General features: G+C 46.4%; 1 protein-coding gene across 1 annotated transcript in view; it reads right to left on the bottom strand.

Annotated features, from left to right (window-relative positions):
• The window catches only part of ADAMTS7 (ADAM metallopeptidase with thrombospondin type 1 motif 7), a 159,599-nt gene that overhangs the window by 63,550 nt on the left and 72,046 nt on the right, over positions 1 to 24,003 (bottom strand). The window contains exons 9-11 of the mRNA XM_031956764.1: positions 8,566 to 8,710; positions 7,615 to 7,707; positions 4,188 to 4,333 (exon numbers count right to left, since the gene is read on the bottom strand). Of these exons, the coding sequence (XP_031812624.1) occupies positions 4,188 to 4,333; positions 7,615 to 7,707; positions 8,566 to 8,710 (384 nt within the window). The remainder of the gene's footprint in view (positions 1 to 4,187; positions 4,334 to 7,614; positions 7,708 to 8,565; positions 8,711 to 24,003) is intronic.

Genomic DNA, 24,003 nt, shown 5'->3' with positions numbered 1-24,003 from the left:
CTACTAAGTGGTAAACTGGTTAAGTTACAGACTATTAAGTTTCAGATTTATCTGCTAAATTGAAAATTGGTTAAATTACAGATTACCAAGTTCCAGACTTATCTACTAAGTTGTAAACTGGTTAAATTATAAACTATTAAGTTGTCATTTGTCTGCTAAGTTATAAACTGATTAAGTTACAGACTACTAAGCTCCAGACTAATCTACTAAATTGGATACTGGTTAAATTATAGATGATTAAATTATAGCCTTATCTACTAAGTTGTAGACTGGTTAAGTTATAGACTACTAAATTCCAGACTTATACTAAGTTATATAGTGACTAAATTATAGAGTACTATGTTACAGACAGAGTACTATGTTACAGACTTATCTGCTAAGTTGTAGACTGGTTAAGTTAAACACTTATCTACTCAGGTGTTGACTGATTAAGTTAAAGGCTATTAAATTATAGTTTTATCTACCAAGTTTTAGAGTGGTTAAGTTATAGACTTAAAGGATAGACTAGTTAAGTTATAGATTACTGAATTATAAGGGGTTGAGTTCTGCCCAGGTAGAGGGAATTCCCACAATGACAGGACCTTGGAAGAAGTTTTCCCAAGATGGCAAGGCCCCTGGAGCTGTCGGCACCACATGACCCATGCTCCTGCTGCTCTGGAGCTGGGATTAAGGCAGAGGAGGCTCTGACAGGAGGCAAGGAGTAGCACAGAGAAGGTAGCTCATAAGGAAAGAATGAAGCAAAATCAGACATGGTCAATGTGTTCATTTTGCTTGACTTTACTGGGCCAAAAAGGAGGATCTATTGAGACATGTTTGGGAAGATTCGTTGGGAAGCAAAGCTCCAATTAGAGATTTTTTTTTCTTTTTTCACTGGTTCTGGGAAAAGGGTTTAGGTTGGGATCAAGAGTCCTGGGTTCTAGTCTGGATAATTGCTTCCCTCATAGGTCTTCATCCTTTCTCATGGAAAATGGACATTGTTCCATTAAGCTATTATGAAGTCCAATGCCTAGGATTAGGGCAATGATTCTACAACATCTCGGGTCATTTATACCTTTCTTAAGGTTCATAAACTCAGAGGATCATAAATCTAGAGGTGGAAGAGACCTTAGAGACCAGCTAATCAAATTTTACAGATGAGCAAACTGAGATCCAGAGAGATAATGTCAACGTCACACTGATATACGGGAACAGGAGACCCCAGTTCTAGCCCCAGCTTTGGGCAAAAAGCTCTGCCCTTTTCTGGGCCTCAGCTTTCCCCTCTGTAAAAAGGACCAATAATTGATATCCTGCTGACCTCCTGAGACTGGATGTCAAAGCACTTTGCTAATGAATTTTGCCACAAAAAATGTGGACTTGTTAGGCTACAGGAGGGCCCCTGGAGGGGATGCTTCTTCCTGACTCCTAGAAAGCTGCTCTCAAGGAAAGCTGACATTTCTCCAAATAGTCTCTGGTTCTGAGTCTTTCCAACAGGGAAGCAGATCCTCCATCCCCCAGCCAGTCCAGCTGGAATGGCACGGGACCAAAATATCCCCTGTAGGAGCCAAAACAAATGATCCCAGGAGAAAAGACTGCCAGCAAGTTTGTATATGTCTAAGGGAAGGCCTTGGGCCGCCGGCTCAAGCCCTCTCCTGCCTTAGGGATGTAAATGGCAGCCCTGGACCTAGAAGGTGGGCAGGAATTTGCCTTCTTGTGCCCCTGAATCTGGAGGGTGGGAAGCTGGTGACCAGCCCATAGACAGCTGAGCCTCCGGCAAGGAGGTGAAGGAAGGGGCTGGGGGGAGAATAAGAGCACCAGAGCCCGGGCTGGGGTAGAGGGATCTCTCCTCAGGCCCCTGGCACCCTATTTTTAGGATTAAATAACAGCATTTCCTGACCTCGCTGGCCAGTGGCAGGTTCCTTAAATAACTGATTAACACAGACACAGGAAGGGCTGAGGGATCACCTCTTCTCCACCAGCAAAATAAAGGGGTCGGGGCAGTTGATCTCACTGGGGCCCTCGGCCTCTGACGTGGAAAGGTTCTTCACACTGAATTCCTAGGAGCCGACAATTGCCCTTTTCTTTGGCAGAAGCGGAAAATGCGGCCAGGAGAGCAGCGGTTGTTCCAGAGTCCCCAGAAATCCCCTCACAGACCGAGCTGAAAGGGACCCTGGAGCCTCTGTTCCAAGGCCCTGATGTACAGATAAGGCATCTGGGGCCCAGGGAGTGGCCTGTCCAGAGCCATACGGGCAGCAAATGATAGGGACTCTAATCCATCGCTCCCTCACCTCTGAGCTCCCGGCTCCTCACTGATTTCCAAGTTCTTGGGGAAGAAGGAACTCACTAAAATCCTCCATGAAAAAATATAACCTCCCCAAGATCCGCTGAATGAAGGGAGGGGAGAGAATGGCCTGAATCAGCACAACAGCTGAAGAGAAGTATTAGATTCTCTCTCTCTCTCTCTCTCTCTCTCTCTCTCTCTCTCTCTCTCTCTCTCTCTGTCTTTCTCTCCTCTCTCTGTCTCTTTCTCTGTCTTCTCTCTCTGTCTGTCTCTCTCTCTCTGTATCTCTCTGTCTCTGTCTCTCTCCTGTCTCTATCTCTCTTGTCTCTCTGTCTCTCTTTGTCTCTATGTATCTCTCTCTCCCTTGTCTCTGTCTTGCCCAAGGTCTCACCACCAGGAGCCACCCAAGGAAGGATCTTCATCCAACTCTTTCTGACCTAGCTCTGTGCATTTACATGTGGCCAAAGTGACTTGTCCAAGGGCAGACAGGCAGTAATCAGCATGGGGAGGGAGGGGCTGGGACCCCGGCCCACTAACTCCAGAGCTGGTTTTCTTCCCCCTGTTTTCCCCCAGAGTGTTGGCAGGAAGCTGATCTGGGGGGATACTGAAGCTGGAGGGAGGGGGGCCCTCAAAGGCTCCTCAGATCTTGGTCGATCCATCCTTGAAACCGACAGTGGGAAAGAAGACAAGGATCGGGAGCTTCCAGCAGCCCTGTCCTAGATGTCCCAAGCTCTGGGTTCAAGTTCTGACTCCTCAAAGCAGATCTCTTCCCTTCAGGCCAACTCATTCAGTCCTGAGTGACAACATGGGAGGGACCCTAGGTTGATCTGCCAAACCCTCCTGTGTTCTGTCCAGGGAAACTGAGTCTCATTCACATCCCAGAAGGTTGACAAAGCGCAGCCCTAGGGGCCTGGGCTCTCACCAGGGGAGGGTGAGAGCGGCGAGCGCAGACCTGAGGGCGCGGACCACCAGTCCAGGAGGACTTCCAGAAGTCAGGAGTGGGGTGACCTTCCAGGACCCACTGCAGCCAGAGCTCTTTCTACCACGACAGACACTGAGCACATTAAGGCGGTGCCCCTGCTTAAAGCCCAGCCCCCGATGGCCACACGGCCTCTGGAACCCACGAAGGCCCCAGGCTGCTCCCAGGGTGCTCAGGGCCAGAGAGAGGGGAGACCTTGGCACAAGACTGACTGCCTCCTGCAGGAAGCCCACCCGGCTCTCCCTACCTGCCCTCATCTGGAATCACTGAGTCCTAAATGCAGACAGACCGAAGCAGGCCAAGGGAGAGGGGGGCCTTCCCTGCTCTGATGGAGGAGCCCTAACATCCCCATTCTCAGAAGGGGAAAAGTCCAGAGAGAGATTGTGGAATCCCCAGCTGGGATCACAGCGATCACGGGGACTTAGAACCAGCCCTGCCATGAAGCAGCCAGGTGGCTCCCTGAACATAGTGTTGGACCCGGAGTCAGCAAGTTTTGTACTCAAATCCTGCCTCATACACCTCAAGCCTTATGTCCCTGGGCCAGTCATTTAAGGAAACTGCTGCCTGCCTCAGTTTCCTTATCTGTGAAGTGGGAACACTAAGAGCATCTTCCAGGCTTGTGGTGAAGATCCAATAAACCTTGTACTTTGGCAGCTACATAAGAGTGGTTGTGATGAGAGATCCAAGGTCTGAATCTGGAGGGGCTTAAACTCGGATGGGAGTCAATTCCATCTTTATTTTCCCTGAAGTTTAATGAGGCCCTAGCAGACAGTCTCTAAAGTCTCCTCTGCATCAGGAACAGGAGCCTAAGATTGAGGGACAAAGGCTTGAGCGAGCAGGGCTGCTATCAGCCCTGGTGGAGGGCCTGTGGCTTTGAGGGCTCTCCAGAGCTGACTGGAACACCTCCTCCCCCTGCACCCCCCCGGCCCCGGAGCAGAGGCCAGCGCTTACGTGGGGTTGCTGCACTGTCTCTCTGAGCTCTGCACGCCCACACCGCAGCTACGGGAGCAGCTTGACCAGGAGCTCCAGCCGGCCCAGGCTCCATCCACAGCATCGGGCCGGAAGCCCACGGACACACACTCCCCGTCGAAACACCACTGCCGGGAAGCAAGAGAGAAGGGCACAGTGAGCAAGGGGGGGGCTGCCTCCGGTGGCGTCCCGGGGCAAAGCCGCCCCCCCCCCCAGCGTCAGGGCCGGCGCTTCTTAGACTGGGAGCTAAAAGGGAGAGTAAACCACAGGAGAACAACGTACAGTCAGTAACGGAGACGAAAACAAGACTGAGACCCCTTAAGTCTCCGACAGCCGGCGGTGACCCAGGGGGCAGAAAGGGGCACGCATTGTCACACGGCCATTTTACATCAACCGTCCCCACTTGTTAGAAGGAAGGGTTCTGCTGGACTTGGCAAGTGAGTGGAAAGTTAGTTATTTTTTAAAGCAAAAGTATAGTAACAAAACAAAACAAAATAGTAACAAAAGTAAACAAAATAGAAACAAAACAAAACAAAATAGTAACTAAAGTAAACAAAATAGTAACAAAACAAAACAAAATAGTAACTAAAGTAAACAAAACCTTAGATTTAAGGTAAGAGCCGAACCAGAGAGAACCATTCTGCCTTTTGCCAAGGTCTGATAAATGCGGCTGGATGAAGCAACATGTTTTTCATTGGGATGGAGGGAAATTGTTGGGAGACTTCAGGTAAAATCCCATAGCTGACAACACATCACTTCTATGGTGGCTACAGAGACCCTGGAACCCAAAGTCTCACTAAGGGAGAAAGCCCAGGACGGAGTTAGGAGCTCCCCAGAAGTTCTCGTTTAGGGATATGGTCAGCTGGGGAAAGAAACTGGTCACTTCTTAATTGACTTAATTTCTAAAGTTAGTTATTTCTACGTACAAATGCCATCAGTGGCCTTTAAATTTTGGCCCTCTGAGACAAAGGCCCAATTGCCTCACCCTAAGTACAGGCCCGATACCAATTCTAGCACAGTCTGTATAAACTCAGACAAGTCAAGTTGCTTGATCTAACGATCAAGACAAGAATAAGCCCCTTCTTGCGAATCACCTGGGACTCTGCCTCTGGGCAATGATTCAGGGGAGGCCTTCAGCAAAGCTCATGAGGCCCAGGCAGTGCTCCCTGATCTCCCGGGCTGGGCCCCGCTGTGAGCGGCCGGGGAGCTTGGACACAGGCTGGGCCCCACCGCGAGTGGCTGGGGGGCTCGGGCAAGGGCTGGGTAGTGACAGGCACTGGGGCATTCGGAGTCGAGCAGAGCTGACCGGATCTTCGGGCTGCCTTCCTCCCCTCGTCCTCCCTGGGCATGGGGAAGTCCCTTAATCTCTCTGGCCAGTTTCCTCATCCACAAAATGAGGGCGTGGCCGGGATGGCCTCACAGGCCCTTTAAGACTTAAAGCCATTATTCAGCGCTGGCTGGCACAAAGTGGCGCCTTCATCCTTGGCTCGCCCTTCTGTGCCCTCCCCCTCCCTTGGACATGTGAGGGCCAGGATCCCCAGGATCCCCAAACATGTGATGATCTGGTTAGGGAGATTCTCCCAGGATCCTGCAGGCTGCTGTTCGCCTTGGCAGTCTGGTGCTGGGGGAGGGTGACGTGTGTGATTATCTCAAACTCCCAGCTGGAAGGTGGCCCTTGGGCACATGGGGCATCTCTGGCAGCGAGGCCGTCACACTGTCTGAAGGGACAGCGGGCAGGGGGTGGGGTAAGGGGCACATGAAGGTTGGCCAGGTCCCCAGAGCGGGTGTGGGGACAGCAGGGAGCCACGTGGGCGGCCCCACTGGTACAGGGCCATGGGCTGCGGAGACCCCCATGAACAAAGAGCAAAGGGGAGCTAAAGGAAAAGGTGAAGGGCACCTGAGGGGGAGGCAAATGGGAAGGTGAAAGGTCAGAGAAGTTGGTGAAAAGGAGCAGGGGACAGGGCTGGTTATAGGAGGGGGCCACGGAGTGCAGCAGAAAGAGCCAGCCCTATGCATGGGCAGAATAAGTAGGAGGATATCTATTAGGTGACAGAGGGGGAATCAGGAAACCCCCATCACACATCCTCCTTCTCTCTGTGTGTGGCTCTCTGTCTGTCCCTGTCTCTCTTTCTCTCTGTCTCTTTCTCTGTCTCCCTCCCCGCCCTCTCTCTCTGTCTGTCTCTCTCTGTTTGTGTCTCTCTTTTCTTCTCTGTCCCTCTCTGTCTCTGTCTGCCTCTGTCTCTGTCTCTCTCTTCTCTCTCTCTCTGTCTCTCTCTCTCTCTTCTCTCTCTGTCTCTCTCTCTCTGTGTCTCTCTTCTCTCTGTGTGTGTCTCTCTCTCTGTCTCTGTCTCTCTCTTCTCTCTGTCTCTCTCTCTCTCTCTCTCTCTCTCTCTCTCTCTCTCTCTCTCTCTCTCTCTCTCTCTCACACACACACACACACACACACACACACACACACACACACTCTCTCTCTCTCTACAGGGCAGAGAAACAGCGTCACCGTGTGAATCACCGCGCTGCAGACGAGCGCAGAGGGAAGGGCGTGTGGGAACCAGAAAGGCCCCGTCTCCTGTGAGAACGTCCCAAAGAGAAGGCAGGCGTGACTTTGTCAATAGCCACTTGTTTTTTTTCTCAGGCAGGGGATTAATTAGAAACAGGGCAAGTGCTTGGGAAAATGAAGGGGTAGAGAAGAACAGTTTGCATGAGGATCACGATAACACAGAGGAAAACAAGCTTTCCACATTTCCGAACCTCCTTTCACTCAGCAGAGGGCCACAGGACGGCGCCTTGGCCAAGAGGGGCAGGATGGGGCCTCCCCACAAGTGTTGGTCTGGTGGACAGAGTGCTCAGGAGGGAGGGTGGACTTGGGTCGGGGGCTTGTGCGACGAAGGGTGGCAGGAGAGAATCCCACCTTTTTCTTCAGCCCCTTAACCCTCCCAGGGAACGTTCCCAAACCCTTCCCTTCTTCTCTAAGAGGAGGAGTGATGGCATTTGCTCCTGCCAGGGTGGGAGCTTCCCTACAGGAGAGGTGGCAGAGGTGGCTCTGGGGGCATGTTCGGCGTCATGGCACAGGCTCTTCCGAGGGGGGTGATACCCGAGGGCATCAGGCAGAACTGGGGACCAGAGCTAGCTCAGGCCGACTTCTGTTTGGTTTGTGTTCCACTTTGCCTCTCGGGTAAAAGAATAAAGCAACTTACATGGAGGATCATGTCTCTACTCTGGATCAATAGACGGGAGGCAGGGAGGGAGGAGAACCCTCCTCTTTAGTCCCAAGAATGGTGGCAGAAGCTGTGGGCCCTTTACCCCGTGACCCTGCTTCCTGGGGCCAACAGAGGGAAGCATCCTCTGCATTCCAGACACAAGGCCAGGAGACCCTGCCGGCCCCCTTCCCCCGCCACTGCCCACCCACCTTGTTCTCGCCACATCGGGTGCCGTCCACAGCAGCATCCAGCTTGGAGTGACAGGTGGTCCCCACTGAGCACCACAGGGTGTTGCAGACATTCTGTGGAGAACAAGTCCAGGGAAGGAAGCAGCTTGAGGGGCCAAGTCCCAGAGGAGCCCAACTATTTATTAACACACTCTCCTTCCTCTCTCCCACTGTCCCGGCCTTCAGCTCAAGGCTCTTCTTCTCCAGAATGACTCACCTGCCCATGGCACCTTCCTGGCCTCCCCCCTGTCCATGGCACCTTCCTGGCCTCCCTCTCTCTTCTCAATACATACATTCGGTCTTTAACTCATTATTTAGTTCCTAAGGCATGCTTGGCTATCTAAGGCTACTTGTCATTTCAGCATGTTTGTTAGTAAAAGGGGAGTCCTTGTAATAGCAGAATGTCCTTTTTCCCCTTTTTTTGACTCTTTGTATTCCTGACACCTAGCACAGTGTGTGGAACATTGTAGGTCCTTAATAAAGTTTGTTTATATATGTTTATATATATACATATATGTATATATATATTTTTTGTTTATATATATATAAACAAACTTTATATATATGATCTTATATTTTATATATATATATATATAAAATATAAGATATATATATATATCTTCGAAACCATTATAGATTCCTTCTCCCAATACTTTTTAACCAGTTGAAGGAAGTTCCAGTAAGAGTCAGTGAAAATAAAAAGGTCATTTTTTATCTATCTAAGATCACAGACTCCCTGAAAACATCAGGTAAAGAAGCCTGGCTCCAGAAAGAAGTCTAGAGCAGAGACAGACTGCCCCTTTGGAGACTACTCTCTCTTGACCTGGGCCCTCCTTCCCACGCCCCTCCTGGTCTGAGCCCAACCGCTCTCAGAACCCCAGTGCCCCCCATTCCCTGCTGACTGCCAGCCCCCTGAGGATCAGCCCGGCTTACATCCATGTCATCACAGAAGGTGGAATAGGCCCCATACTGGAGGCGGCACTGATGGCTCACGTCATACAGAACACCGGGTGGGACGATGGGGAAGTCAATCACATTGTTAGCGGGTGGATCATCTAGGCACAGGCCCCATCCTCGGCTGAAAAGGAAGAAAAGCAGGGAATCAGATCAGGGGTCACCCCCCAGAGGCAGAAGGAAAGGACTCAGCTCCCCACAGATTCATCATGTTGAGTAACAAAAACTTAAGGAAAATAACTGTCATTTTTCATGAAAGAGCAGCCCTATTAGCCCAAAGAGAAGTAAAAGATGCTTTTGTTGTAAGTTCAATTAATACATGCTTATTGACTGACTGACAGATATCACAGCCTTTCCTCCAAATTCTCTCCTCTCCTCAGCCCCAACTGTTCCCATTATCCAAATACAAAAATCCTGCTTTTCCTTCAAAATAATACGGACATTTCTAGAGTGTGGTAGGGCTTACAAATCAATCAACCACCATTTATTAAGCGCCTAAATGTGCTGGGCACTGCCCTAAGTGTTAGCTTAGGGCAGAGGACTGCCTTTGTCCCCATATCTCTCTTTAGACTTTACTGGGAGCCAAGGGAATTCTTGCCAAAGCTGGGGCAGGGACTGGGGTGGGGGAGGAGTGGAGAAGGAGGTTAATTCATAAATACTGAAATACTGAACTTCTCTTTCTTGGCCCCAACTTCCCAGGTCACAGTCCGCGGCATCTTAAGCATCCCTGCAGATTTCTTTGGGAAACTCAAAACATTTGTTTTTCTCTCTCTGATTTCCCCTCCCCCTCTCTGTAGGTCCCCTCTTGTTCCGCTCTTGTGCAATTCTCTCTGGACTGAGCCCCTGGAGCTAATCCAGCTGTGGGACCAAGGACGTGAGCTTGAAGGTTCCCGGCTCCACTGTTCTGTTTCTATGTTGGTCTCTCTTAGGATTAGAGCCCAGATGCCCCATTTCTTCCTCCTCCTCCTCTTCCTTCCTCTGTTGGACCAGGAATGGAGCAGAGATCAACCTTGCAGTATCAGGGTCTTATCTTTCAGGTCTTATCTTTCACCAGAGGAGAAGGGGAGATCCCCCTCATCCCTTTTGCATGTTCTCTCCCTCCTTAAATTACCTTATCTTTATACATATTCTAGGTGGGATAATAAAAGCTTCTCGAGGGCAGGGATTGTTCCATTTTCGTCATTGTATGCTCAACCCCCAGCAAACAGAAGGATCTTAATAAACACTTGTTGAATTTAATTGATCATTGCCCTTGTGTTCAATCTGAATTCTGGGAAAGTAACGCACTGGGAAACCTGTCCAGAGGGCTCCATTCCATGTAAGATGGAGCAGAAGGGATGTGGGACATTGGGCATGATAGTCTCGAGTTTTTCAGCAAATATTCAGCGAGGCATTCTGTGCTTGGTTGGTTGAGGGTTGGGAGCAGTATTATGTTATACAAGATGGGTCATTTCATGCATTTTACAGAGAGATGGTTACAGAGGCAAGGGCTTCCCTGATCAGCCCCGGGAGGCTGGTAGACAGGAAAGGTTGTGGACATCCAGGGGATGATCTGGGAAGGTGGGACAGGGAGAGAGCATGAAAGTTTCATGGAGGAAGTGGCTGTGGATTATCAGCTGATCCAAGTCTGGTCCAATAGAGAGAACAGTGGATTGGGAGTCAGAAGTCCTAGGCTCGATTCCAAGCTTAATGTTAATTTAATAAATCTGTAAAGTGGGGGTGATGATACTCCACCTACTTCGTGAGGCTATTGAAGGAAAATGACTGTGACTTAAGAAATTAGAGCTCATTCCCATTCTCTATCCCAACCTGGAAAGCCAGCCCTCTGCCCTCCATACGCTGCAGGTCTGCTCCGGCTTTCTCCTCCCAATTTTATTTTTGTCAGTTCCTTCCTTTAATTCTTGCAACGTATTTGTTCCCCACTTCATTGTCTTGGGGAAAATATTCCTTTGTTCCTGACATTCTTATTCATGATTTTTCACAGCCATGATACATCTTTTTCCCTCTATTGTGCTGTTATTCTTCCTTGATGTATTGGAGATTTTAAAGGCTCTCTGGAAGATTTCTGATGTGTCAAAGAGAGAAACCATTTCTCGGGACCTCTCATCTTTCCAGCCTGCCACACTTTCCTATGACCGAAGACAAGGATCCACAGAACTGGAAGACGAGAGCTGTTGGTTCCTGGGCTGGACCGTGGGTGTGATGAGGGAAGGGGCTGAGCAGCTCCAGCCAGAGCCAGCACACAGTGCCCTGCCCTTTCAGATGAGGGCCCCATTGATCCACCCACACCCCTGCCACAGGCTGGACCATTTCTGCCATGATGAAGGGGCGGCCATTTGGTCTCCGTCCAGAGATGGATGTAATCAGATTGGGATGCTGAGACGTCCACAGGCTCCCCGCCCAAAGCAATCCCGGCTTCCTGGGAGTGGGTTTTTAGGGCATTTCAGGTGTGCTCTCTTGGAGGAAAACTCAACCATTGCCTTTGAAGGATCCTTGGGGATGTCATCATTCTAGGCGTCAAGGACAATTCCAAGCTTCTGAACAGACATTAAGGACCTTCCTACTACAGGCTCAGTGGATCAGGCAATGGACTTGCAGTCAATCCCCCCGGCCCCCTCCCCGAGACATTTATTTACTAATCTGCGACCATGGACAAACTACATCATCTTGCCATATCTAGAACCCCGAACTCTTACTCTGTGCCACGTTTCTTTCACAGGCTCACCCCCAACTGGCTTTCCCTAACCCTCAGAAGCACGCTTCCCTCTCCTCCAGGTGTGGCTAAGAAGGACTCGCCCTCCAGGTCAGGCTGAAGTTGGACCCCTCTGGGAATTCTTCCCAGTTATATCTGTGCCCACTGAGCCCTCCTTCTCAGAGTCCTGAGCAGCACAGAGACCGGCTGGGTCCCATCCCACCTGCTTGTGCCCTCTGACTGTTCCTGGGGCTATGTCCCACAGGAGTCAGACTGGGGGGCCAGAACAGACAGAATGCCAGGCTCAGAGGCAAGAAGACCCATGTTCGAATCTCACTTCCAATACTTTCCAGCTATGGGGCCCCAATGGGAGCCACAGTGTTCTGATTTATAAAATGGCCTTAATAAGGCCAAGGATGGCTAACCCAAGGGCTGTTGGGAAAATGTAGAAAAATGTATGTATGTATATATCTATATATGTGTGTGCACACACATATATAATAAATACATACACATATAAACTATACACATTATAAACATATATATCAGGTCCATATATATTCTTATATATATATATATATATATATATATATATATATATACTTATATGTATATATACTTGACATAAATTTTAGATACAATGTCATATATGTATAAATATTAAATTAACATACATACTTAACATTCTATAAATCATAAGTAGCCATGAAACTATTAATTCTAATTATTTTAAAAGTATCTGTGGCTGAGGGTATAAAGAGCTGACCCTGGAAGTCCCAGTCCAAGTTCTAGCTTTTACACCTGCCACCTGTATAACTCTCAGCAAGTCACATCCCTTCTTCATGCCCACGTCAAGGCTTCTTGAACTTTTTCCATTTAGCTGCCTCTTTTCTCCTGAGAGATTTTTATGCAACTCAGGGCATATAGGTATATTAGACATGTACACAGATCTAACATTTGCTGATAATAAATTATAATTTTGTGGCCCACGCATTTACTTACAAGGCTTCCTATGGAGTTACAAACCATAGTTTAAAAAACTGTATTCTTAGGAAATGCAAATTAAGACAACTCTGAGATACCACTACACACCTGTCAAACTGGCTAGAATAACAGGGAAAGATAATGTGGAATGTTGGAGGGGATGTGAGAAAACTGGGACACTGATACATTGTTGGTGGAATTGTGAATACATTCAGTCCTTCTGGAGAGCAATTTGGAACTATGCCCCAAAAGTTATCAAACTGTGCATACCCTTTGACCCAGCAGTGGTTCTACTGGGCTTATACCCCAAAGAGATCATAAAGAAAGGAAAAGGACCTGTATGTGCACGAATGTTTGTGGCAGCCCTCTTTGTAGTGGCCAGAAACTGGAAACTGAGTGGATGCCCATCAATTGGAGAATGTCTGAATAAATTGTGGTATAGGAATATTATGGAATATTATTGCTCTATAAGAAATGACCAGCACCATGAATACAGAGAGGCTTGGAGAGACTGACATGAACTGATGCTGAGTGAAATGAGCAGAACCAGGAGATCATTGTACAAGGCAACAACAAGACTATATAAGGATCAGTTCTGATGGACGTGGCTATCTTTGGCAATGAGAGGATCCAATTCAGTTCTAAGTGATCTGTAACGAACAGAACAAGCTACATCCAGAGAAAGAACACTGGGAAATGAGTGTGGACCTCAACATAGCATTTCCACTTTTTCGGTTGTTGTTTGCTTGCATTTTTATTTTTCTTCCCAGGTTATTTCTACCTTTCTAAATCCAATTTTTCCCGTTCAACAAGAGAACTGTATAAATATGTACACATATATTGTATTTAAGATATATTTTAACATGTTAAAAAAAAAGCTGTATCCTAGGCAACTCTCCAAATAATTCTTTAAGATCATAAATATCGAGAGGGTGGAGTATCTACATTGATCAAGACAGTTTCCATATGGGGAATTCTTTACACCAATAAGTGGATCCAAATTTTTTTTAATCATAAATAACATTAATATTAAAATCTCTATTTTCCCCAATGTTCAGCTCATCCTAGGAAGCTATTAGGTAAGTCTGTGTGTGTGTGTCTCTCTGTCTGTCCCTTTCTTTGTCTCTATCTCTCTGTCTTTGTCTCTCTTACACACTCACACACACACACACACACACACACACACACACACACACACCCCTCCTTCCACTCCCCTTCTTAGGAAGTTACAAAATGTTCCCTTGCTTCTTGTGACCATTAGCTGCTGTGGGGGAAGGAGATTCAATTTCTGTATAATTAACAACGGCATATATACACAAAACGGAGAGAAGAGAGGACAGTTAGTGTCCTGGGAGGAAGGATGGAATTGTGACCATCAGAGCACAGACAGACAATATTGAGCCATAAGAAGTGAACTAAAGTGAGTGAGTGAGAAGACATTCTCTGGGGAATCCTGCAGTCCAGATGTTATAGTGTTGGTGGCTGATGCATGAGCCCTGCTATGAGGGAGGACAAGGCAGACCCAAACTCAGGGCCTAGCTGGGCCTCTTACTACCCACAAATTCTTGGATGAAACAAAAGGCAGCCCAGGGATGGTGGATGGAAAGCCATCCTTGAAAGATGTTGCCCCTCTTAGTGACCAGGGTTGGTCACTTGCCTCTCCTTGTCTCTAGACAGCTTTCTAAGGTAATAAGTTGCCCAGCAGAAACTGATCTCAGTGGGTACAAGACATCCCTTTATACCAATGAAATTATAAATCCATGGCACAGTGGATAGAGTACTGGCCCTGGAATCAGGAAGAATCAGGAATCTTGGACACTTGACACTTTCTAGCTGTGTGATCCTGGGCAATCACTAATCCCCAATTGTTTCCCCCACACACCCCTAAGACAGAGAGAGAAATTACAAGTCCAGTCCAGAAAAATCAGTTTCCTTAAAAGCAACCAGACCAGTCATTTTGTTTCTCTGGGCCCTCTTCTTCATGTGTAAAGTGAGGGATGCCTGCTGGTCCTAAATCTAGAACCCCCTAATCCTAAAGGTCAGAAATGAGAGTTGGACCTGGGCTCCTGAATCCCTGTTCAGGGCTTCCTTCTGACACCACCTTGCCCACACTTGCTCCATAAATGGCGCTCCCAAAGACTTCTCCCCTTTGAGGAAGGAGGAGGTAGCACTGGGGGATGAAAAGCAAAGATTGGGAATCTTCCCATCTCTCCTTCCTAAGCAGCCGCCATGAGAGGCTCCCCTGAGCTATTAAGTGTTTTGCTTCAGAGATGCTAAGACAGCCCTGTGGATGACCACCATTCCCTTCGCTTCTGTTTTTTTACTCCTTCTGCTTCTCAGATTTCCTCTTCCCAACCCCTTTGAGCTTCAGCTGGTTTCTATAGCAACCTTCCAAACACACAACTAGGTTAATGTATGTTTTAGTCACTGACATTTTCTTGAATATCAAAGAAGAAAAAAAAATGCACACACATCACAAACCTAACGCCGATGATCGCCTCAAAGCCTTTCCAGATTTGTGGATAAAGATTATCCCTTAGAAGGTCCTCCCAATCTCCTCACTGTTCCTCACACAAAAACAAGGATTCTCCATCATGGAGATTTCCAGACTGGAAACGTCTGGAGGGCTAAGAGCCTCTCCCTGAATTTTCCTGATAGAGAAAGGACTGGCCAAATAGGCGGCTTCAGCTGAGCCCCAGACCCCAGACTCATCCCAAACCATAGGGATTGGGCCAGCTGCTTCCTTCAGCAGGTCTAAAGCTTACAGAGAGGGTGATGTCCAGCAGAAGAGCCATTGGGCTGATGTTTACACAGCATCTTATGGTTACAGAGAGCTCCAGCCAGGTGGTGATTTGGCTGGAGTGCCATACTCGGAGACCTGAGTTCGTTAGAAAAAATAATCATAAAATTCATCTGGAAGGACAAAAAAAATACAAAGGATGGTAGCCTAGCTGTACCAGACCTAAAACTATATTGCAAAAAGGCAGTCATCAAAACCACTTGGTACTTACTAAGAAACAGAGTAGTTGATCAGTAGAATAGGTTAAATTTACAAGACAGAATAGTCAATGACTATAGTAATCTAGTGTTTGATAAATCCAAAGACTCCACTTTTGGGATAAGAATTCACTATTTGATAAAAACTGCCGGGAGAATTGGAAAATAGTATGGTAGAAACTAGACATTGACCCACACCTAACACCATATATCAAGATGAGGTTGAAATTGGTTCATGATTTAGACGTAAAGGGTGATACCATAAGCAAATTAGGAGAACAAGGTATAGTCCACCTCTCAATTCTGTAGAGAAGGAAGGATTTTATGGTGAAAGAAGAACTAGAGGACATTATGAAATGTAAAATGGATAATTTTGATTATACTAAGTTAAAAAGGTTTTGTACAAAGAAAATCAATGCAGCCAAGATTAAAAAGGAAGCAGAAAACTGGGGGAAATGTTTTATATCCAAGAGCTCTGATAAAGGCCTCATTTCTAAAATATATAGAGAATTGACTTAAATTTATAATACAAGCCATTTTCCAATTGATGAATAGTCAAAGGATATGAACAGTCAGTTTTCAGAAGAAGAAATTAAAGCCATTTCTAATCATATGAAAAGGTGCTCCAAATCACTATTGATCAGAGAAATGCAAATTAAGACAACTCTGAGATACCACTACACACCTGTCAGATTGACTAAGATGACAGGAAAATATGATGATTAATATTGGAGGGGATGTGGGGAAAGTGCAATGCTAATACATTCTTGGTGGAGTTGTGAACTGATCCAACCATTCTGAAAAGCAATTTGGAACTGTGCCCAAAGGGCTATCAAGCTGTGCATACTCTTTGATCCAGCAGTGGAGAAAGGACTATGGGTATTGAATGCACATCAGAACATAGTATTTTCACCTTTTCTGTTATTTGCTTGCTTTTTTCTTTCTCATTTTTTCCCTTTTTGATCTGATTTTTCTTGTACAGCATGATGAATGTGGAAATATAGTGAGAAGAACTGCACAAGTTTAAACTACATTGGATTACTTGCTGTCTAGGGGAAGGGATGGAGAGAGGGAAGGAGAAAAATTTGGAATATAAGGTTTTGCAAAGGTGAATGTTGAAAACTATTTTACATGTATTTTGAAAATAAAAAAACAATAAAAATAATGTAAAATTAGTAAAAAATAATATTAATACAATTATTAAAAATAATAAAGTTCAAATTTTGCTTATAAGCTCTGTGACCCTAAATAAGTTACAGCAGTAGAGATTTACAGCTGCAAAGGATCTCAGACGCCATTTGGCCCAACCTGTCCTAGGTCACACAAGGAGTAAATGGAAAAGCCAGTATTTGAACTCAAGTCCCCTGACTCCAAATCTAGCCGTCTTTTCCCTGTAACATGTTCTACCAAACTTCACTGAGTCTCAGTCTTATTATCTATGAGCTCTGTCCATTAACCTGTCAACTCCCTGACAGCCTTTCCTGTATACATCCAGAACTAAACATGGTATTTAGCATTATAAGTACTTTTTTCCCCGTTTTTTTTTTTAGTAAAGCTTTTTATTTATAAAACATATGCATGGGTAACTTTTCAACATTGACCCTTGCAAAGTCTTCCAAATTATCCCCTCCTTCCCCCTCACTCCCTCCCCTAGATGGCAGGTAGTCCAATACATGTTAAATATATTAAAATAGGCAAATACATAAATATCTGTTATATTCGATTTTTGCCTTTGCTTGTACCCCCAGCACTTGCACTTTACAGACATTGAAGTGTTAATGTTAATGCTAGCTATTATTTACTGAATTTTAACAACTGGACAGACTAATAATGATAATTACTCTGGTAGGTACTGTGCTAAGTATTTCCCAATTATTCCATGATCCTCCCCACAACCCTGGCAGGGAGATGCTAAGACAGCTAGCTCTCACTAACTGTGGGACACAGATATTATTTTCTAATCCTTTTGTCACTTCTATGTTCCAGACTCAATCCCTCTGTAAGATGAAGGGACTAGATCCAATAATCCCTAAGGTCCCTTGAAGCTCTGGAGGGGGATCCTAGGATTTCCCACCATGACCCACCACATACTTCCCACACACACAAGCAAAGGAGAATGTAAACATAATTGTGCAAGCAGAGCATTCCAGATAACAGAGTCCCTGAGGGCACAGCTGGGCCATCAGAGCCTTCAGCAGGCTCCCATCCTACTTCCATTCCAGGCTGATTTCGGAAAAGCAGCCGAGGTCCTGGCACCCCTCCCTTTTGTCCGATGCCCACAATGCCCCCAGAAGGCTGACAGCTGCAGCCGCTGCCTCCCAGCCCCCACAGCTCCCTTGTCTTGCCTCTGGGACTGCAGGAACGCACCGGTCCTTGTTCTATATCAATCTTTCCAAAAACTGAAGCAGTTCTAAAACACTGAACAAGGCCAACCATTTTTATGCCTCAGACAACAGAGTCTAGGAATCACCAAAAACTGATTACATCTTTGCTGCCTGAGAATCCCAGAGAACCTCGGGCTCATCCAGCAGGACCAGAATTCTCAGACTGTGAACTCTTTGAAGACAGAGACTGTCTTTTGCCTCTTTTTGTCCCCCCCCCCCCCCCCCCGGCTTATCACAATGCCCGGCATATAGTAGGTCTTTAATAAATCTTTACTGACTGCCTGACTAGTTGATTTTGGAGAAGTCAAAAATTGTACTGATGGTTGGCGATTTTTTTCTATTTTACAATTTTACTTTACTGAAGTGAAGCTCTAAGTTCTTAATTGTTCTGCCTTTAAGACTCCTTAGCCAGAGTGAAATGAACAGGACCAGGAGATTATTATATACTTCAACAACAATACCATATGATGACCAGTTCTGATGGACCTGGCCATCCTCAGCAATGAGATCAACCAAATCATTTCCAACTGAACCAGCTACGCCCAGAGAAAGAATTCTGGGAGATGACTAAAAATCATTACATTGAATTCCCAATCCCTATATTTATGCCCACCTGCATTTTTGATTTCCTTCACAAGCTAATTGTACAATATTTCAGAGTCTGATTCTTTTTGTACAGCAAAATAACGGTTTGGTCATGTATACTTATTGTGTATCTAATTGATATTTTAATATATTTAACATCTACTGGTCATCCTGCCATCTGGGGGAGGGGGTGGGAGGTAAGAGGTGAAAAATTGGAACAAGAGGTTTGGCAATTGTTAATGCTGTAAAGTTACCCATACACATAACCTGTAAATAAAAGGCTATTAATTTAAAAAAAAAAAAAAAAAACTCCTTAGCTAAATTCAAAAATCAGCCGGAGTCTCCCTCACCTTCCACATGATGCCTTCCTGCATAGTCTGTAAAATAAGCGTCTCACGGGAGGACTGGGGCTCTGAAAGGTCACATGGCCAGTGTGGGACAGGAGGGATTTGAACTCACATCTCTTCTTGTCAAATCTGTGCTGGATAAACTGCCGGATTGCAGCTTTTCTTCGCTTTGATTCTCTTCAAAGCCAAGTGACTACTGCAAACCATTTCCAGTTGTCTGAAGCTTCTAGCAGACCAGTCTCCAGCCATTTGAGATGTCACTGCAATTATAATTCCTTCCGGTTGTCTCCAGGACACTCCTTATGGCTTTCACATGGATAAGCTCCCTGAAATTTGTCACAACCCCATAAAGAATGTATGAATGGGGTTGGTCTATCGATCTCAGATTCAAATATAGCCCCTAGGGGTGGGACTTGCACCCAAGTCCTCAGACTCAGCTCTTTTCCCACTGTACCATCGTAGAGGTCAGGTCCAGCAAGGGAATGGGTTGGGACTTCCCTGGACCCCAAAGATAGAATTAAAAGGGATGAGGTGTTTTCAGAGAGGGAGATCATGGCCTGGAGCTAAGGAGGACCTCGGTGGGTTTGCCTGGGAATACACAGAGGGTCGCCCATCCTTGGGCTGTCTGGGCAGACACTTCCTCTGTATGGATTGTGTGACTCAGGGCCCTTGGAGATCCAGCTCTGAGATTCCCACAGCCCAGCAGGCTGGCAGAGAGATGTCCTGCTACTTCTGACTCCCAGATCAAGGTTCTTCCCTTTGGCAATGGCAGTGGATTTAGGGGAATTTCGGAATCAAATAGCAATCCCAGGACCCAGATGCCCTGGGCAACCCTCCCCTCCTCCAGTCTCCATCTCTAGGGCACAGTGTGCCCTTGTGTGACTGATTGAGTCAGTGCAAGGACATTGCAAGGACCCCATTTCTCCCTTCTGGAATCTGAAGTCCTGTGGTCATTGAGGGCTTGAAGTCCTTTGGGATAACTTTACATAAGAGAGGCAGCTTGCTGTACCCCAGTGTGATCAAGCTCAAATAGAAATGGGGACCGCTATGCTAACCACAGGGGTCCGTGAAGGTCATGTGTTGATTTAGAAAACTATATATTAATATTATCTATGCTCTGTTGTATTTCTATTATGTTTCATTAAATACTATCCAATTATGATTTAATCTGGTTTGGGCTGCCTTCAGGAGTGTTGTGGGCCAGCAAGTGACTGGCCTGAGTGTGTCCGACACCTCTGAAGCAGGTTTTATACAGCTGGCCTGGGAATCGGGAAGTCCTGAGTTCAAATTCTGATATCGTATGACCTTCTCATAATGTCCCAGGTGACTCTAAGATGAGTCACAGACAAGTTATTGACCCTCATGAGTAGAAGGGCTGCTCAGAATGGAAGTTGGTTACACTGAGGAGTTTGCAGATGGGGAAAAACTAAATCCCTGTTCTCTGTATGTGGGGTGGATAACTGGTGCAGTTGAGAGAAGACCTGAATTCAGATCTAGCCTCAAACACTAGCTGTGGATCCTGGACAAGTCACTCCACCATGTTTGCCTCAGTTTCCTTATCTGTAAAGTGAGCCAGAGAAAGAAATGGCCAACCACTGCAGTGTCTTTGCCAAGAAAACCTCAAGTATCAAACACAAGTAAAAAATGACCAGAAATCTTTTCTGTTTACTTATATGTAAACACGTCGTGTCCCTCAGTTGAGTGTAAACTCCTTGAGAGAATTTCGACAATTTTGATTCTTTAAGGTCTGTCCCCCGTTAATCTAGAAAAAATTGCCTTTCCTCTCTCCTCTCCAAACCATTCCCTCCACATCTGCTAAAGTGACCTTCCTGAAGCATGGTCATGTTACCCCACCCTCCAATAAATTCCAGGGGCTCCTGTTATAAAAGACCTTCCCCATTTTCTTTCTCGTGCTTTTCCCCCTTTTGAGCTGATTTTTCTTGGATAGCGTAATAAATGTGGAAATATGTTTAGAAGAACTGCAGATGTTAAACCTATATTGGATAACTCGCTGTCTAGGGGAGGGGAAAGGGGGGAAAGGGAGGGAGAAAGATTTGGAACACAAGGTTTTGCAGGGATGAACGTTGAAAATTAACTTTGCATGTATTTGGAAAAATAAAAAAAAATATTATAAAAAAAGACCTTCCCTACCCTCATCCAGGCGATCTTCCCTGCCTTATTAAACACCACTCCTTTTTAGACACATTTTACTGATCTTTTTGCTCTTTCTTTCACATGACATTTATTTCTGGTCTCTGCACTTTGGCCCAGAACGCAATCTACCCACACCTCTGCCTCTCAGAATCCCTGATTTCTTTCCAAGAAAACATACAGGTTTCTATTGCGCATATGATCTCACTAGACAGGATGTAAGCTTCCCAAGGGCAGGTATGAATTCACTTTTGGTTTCCTGTCCTCGGCCCCAGGCCCACAGCCCCAGCACAACATTATGGATTTATTCTGAACAGATATTGTATCTATTTGTGAACACATTGTCTCTCTTTCCAGACTGTGAGCTCACTGAGAGCAGGAATCGTCTCACACACAGAAACCTCATCTTAAGTATTCCCTAACTGCTTCTCAATGACTGCTTCCTGTGACCACATTGAATTTTGTTCAATAAGCCCATTTTACGGATAGTTAACCTAAAGCAGCTGGACTAGATTTGAGGAGGGAAAGGGAATGGGATAAGCATTTATGAAGTACCTACTGTATACCAACTACTGGGGTAAGCACTTTACAGATATGATCTCATTTGAGATGGCTTGAGATCTTTCTAGGTCTAAATCTTATATTTTTAAAGTCCTTTCCAGGTCAAACATTCCCACGCCGAGTTGTGAGCATTCTCTTAAGGAGACGCTTCTTGGGCTTTTTACTCCCTCTCTAGAGCCTCCATTCTCCCTCTCCATGCTCACCCCCATTTCCTGAGGAATTTAGGGACCAGTAGGGAGGGGAGGGAGGAGATTACAACCACAAGCAAGACTTTGGGGATTATAGTGACCACCGAGCCCCTAATTCTGGGTCATTTAAACACGGCTCCCCAAAGCGCTAAGCCCAGAAGAGAATTTGGGGTTCTAATTCTTGTTTATGGACTCACTCAGACCCTTATTTTCTCATCAGCAAAGAATTCTATACTTGCTCTGCCTGTATCCCAGAATTTCAGTGAGGATTAAATCAGAAATGTGCCATCACTATAGGTTTCTCTCAAAGGATTATTAGTCAAAGAGCAGAAGGGAGAACCAAGCAGGATATATGGTAAATAAGAAAAAAAACAGCTTCCCTTTGGGAAAGAGCTAAAGCTGGAAGAAACTTGAAGATGCCACAGCTGACCATCACTATGTTTTTCACTTCTCCGTGCCTCAGTTTACCCTTTTCTTCTCTGGATTCCTTTACTAGATTCTCACAGTGGATATGGTGACACAAGTCCTGGGTGGGGAGCCTGAAATAGCTTTGATTCTACCATTACCTTGCTGTATGACTGTCCCCCTCAACCTCAATTTCCTACTGGAAAGATGGAGTGATGGGATCAAGAGCTGTCGAAGGTTCCTTCTATTCTCTGGCCCCTCTGCTTCCAGGGTACAAAGAGAAAAGTCACTTTCTTGAGAAGTAACACTAAAATCCTGTCTTTTTCTCCTCCAAACAGCCTCTCTCTCCTCTCTCCCTACAGACCTGGGCCAGGCATTTCTGTACCCAGAAGTCCAGGGGCCTGAAATTTGCCATCTTTCTATTTAATTGGCTACTAATTATAACCCAGCCCCTCATCCCAAGAGGCTGTTTGGGAAGTGAGATGGCCCGGCCACAGGGCTCAGAAAATCCAGCTGCACTGGCCGGCTCCCAAGTCCTTCCCCCTGCACAGATGGAGAGGAAGGAAAACAGCTGCCCTATAGCGCCAGGCTCTGGGTTCTCCCCAGGCTGTTGACCCTCAGATGAGGAGGGGGCAGCATTCCACTCCATGTAGCTGGAGTCCCTGGTGACCGAGGGGTCGGGCACATTAAGTGGCCACCTGGCCGGGGGGCTGGAGAGAATAGCAGAGGCAGCAAAGACCCCTCCCATTATATGACATATCCCTCCCTGGATTCTCGGATGCTCCTTTTAGCCTCAATCACAGGATTGTGAATCAAGAAGTAGAAGGGACCTCAGAAGCATTTTACAGATGGGAAAACTGAGGCTCAGCCCAGGATCACCAGCTAATAAGTGTCAGAGGCCAGACTTGAACCCAGCCAGGTGTTCCCGACCCCAAACTCGGTACTCTATTTGTTACACTGAGTCACCTTTTGCGTGTAGTCTGTGGTTCTGTAAAAAACCCCAACCTCTGTCAAATTGTTTGGTTATTAGGGGATTTTTTTCCATTAGTCTGTCAACAAAGAGGTAGTGAGCAAATATGTTCTGGCCATTTTAGGCAATGTAGGAGGAAGAAGAGAAAAAGACAGTCACTCCCAGGAGTGCGGGGTCTGCTCAGGGAGTGGGGACTGATGGGCAGGAAACATCTGGACAGTCATTCAGAGCTAACTGGACACTTCAGCCTAATTGCAATAGGAATTCGGAGGAAGGAGAGATACTTAGGGGCCGGGATGGCCGAGGAAGGTTTCCTAGATGAGATGAAACTGTGACTCCCTCTGGGCCTGTTAGGAAGAGAAGGATGGGGGAGGAGCTGGGGGACAACACAGGCCCAACAGCAGGAAGTATGTAATGTATTAGGGGTACAGTAAAGGGACTGAGCAGGCTGAGGCTGCTCAGGGAACCATGGGCAATAAAGTGGCTAGATAGAGGCCACCAGATGATGCTTTATCAATCCTAGGATGCAGAATTTTAGAACTAGAAGAGGCCTGGATTCAATTTTATAGAAGAGGAAACATCTTGTCCAAGATGACACAGCTAGGTAGAGGGAGATCTGGGAAGGTTTTGAATGTCTGCCACGAAGCCAGACTCTATTTTCTCTGTAAATGAAATAATCCGAAGGTTATGTTGTCTCATGGGGCTCAGGGAGGATTGGATGAAATGATGAATGCTAAAAGCATTCAACTCACATAAGGGATTCTTTCTATTATACGATGAATATTAATATTATTCATATGCTAGAAAGCCGAAGTAATCCTTGGGAGGCTGCTTATCTGGGTGGCCTTGCTTTACCCAGCCATCCCCCTTTCCCCCCTTTTTATGTGAAAACACAGCGGGAGCGCCGGCTGGCTCTTCTCCTTCCTCCACCTAAGGCTCTCTTTCCCCTTCTGCTCTTTGTCCCTGGCAGGAGTTGATGGACGCCATCCACCAGGAGCCCCGCCAGGACGGTGCAGCATGAGGTTCCCCCAGAGAAGCTTCCAAAGTCAGCAGCTTTTGAGCCAAAGACAGACAGGTCCAGGGAGGGACTGGACTGCCTGCGAGCGAAGCTGCCGAATTCCTTCTCTGCCCAGACCAAGAGCGCTCCCGTGGG

The sequence above is a fragment of the Sarcophilus harrisii genome, chromosome 2, assembly GCF_902635505.1.
Source record: "Sarcophilus harrisii chromosome 2, mSarHar1.11, whole genome shotgun sequence".
NCBI lineage: Eukaryota > Metazoa > Chordata > Mammalia > Dasyuromorphia > Dasyuridae > Sarcophilus > Sarcophilus harrisii.
This window is presented reverse-complemented; position numbering and strand designations above follow the sequence as displayed.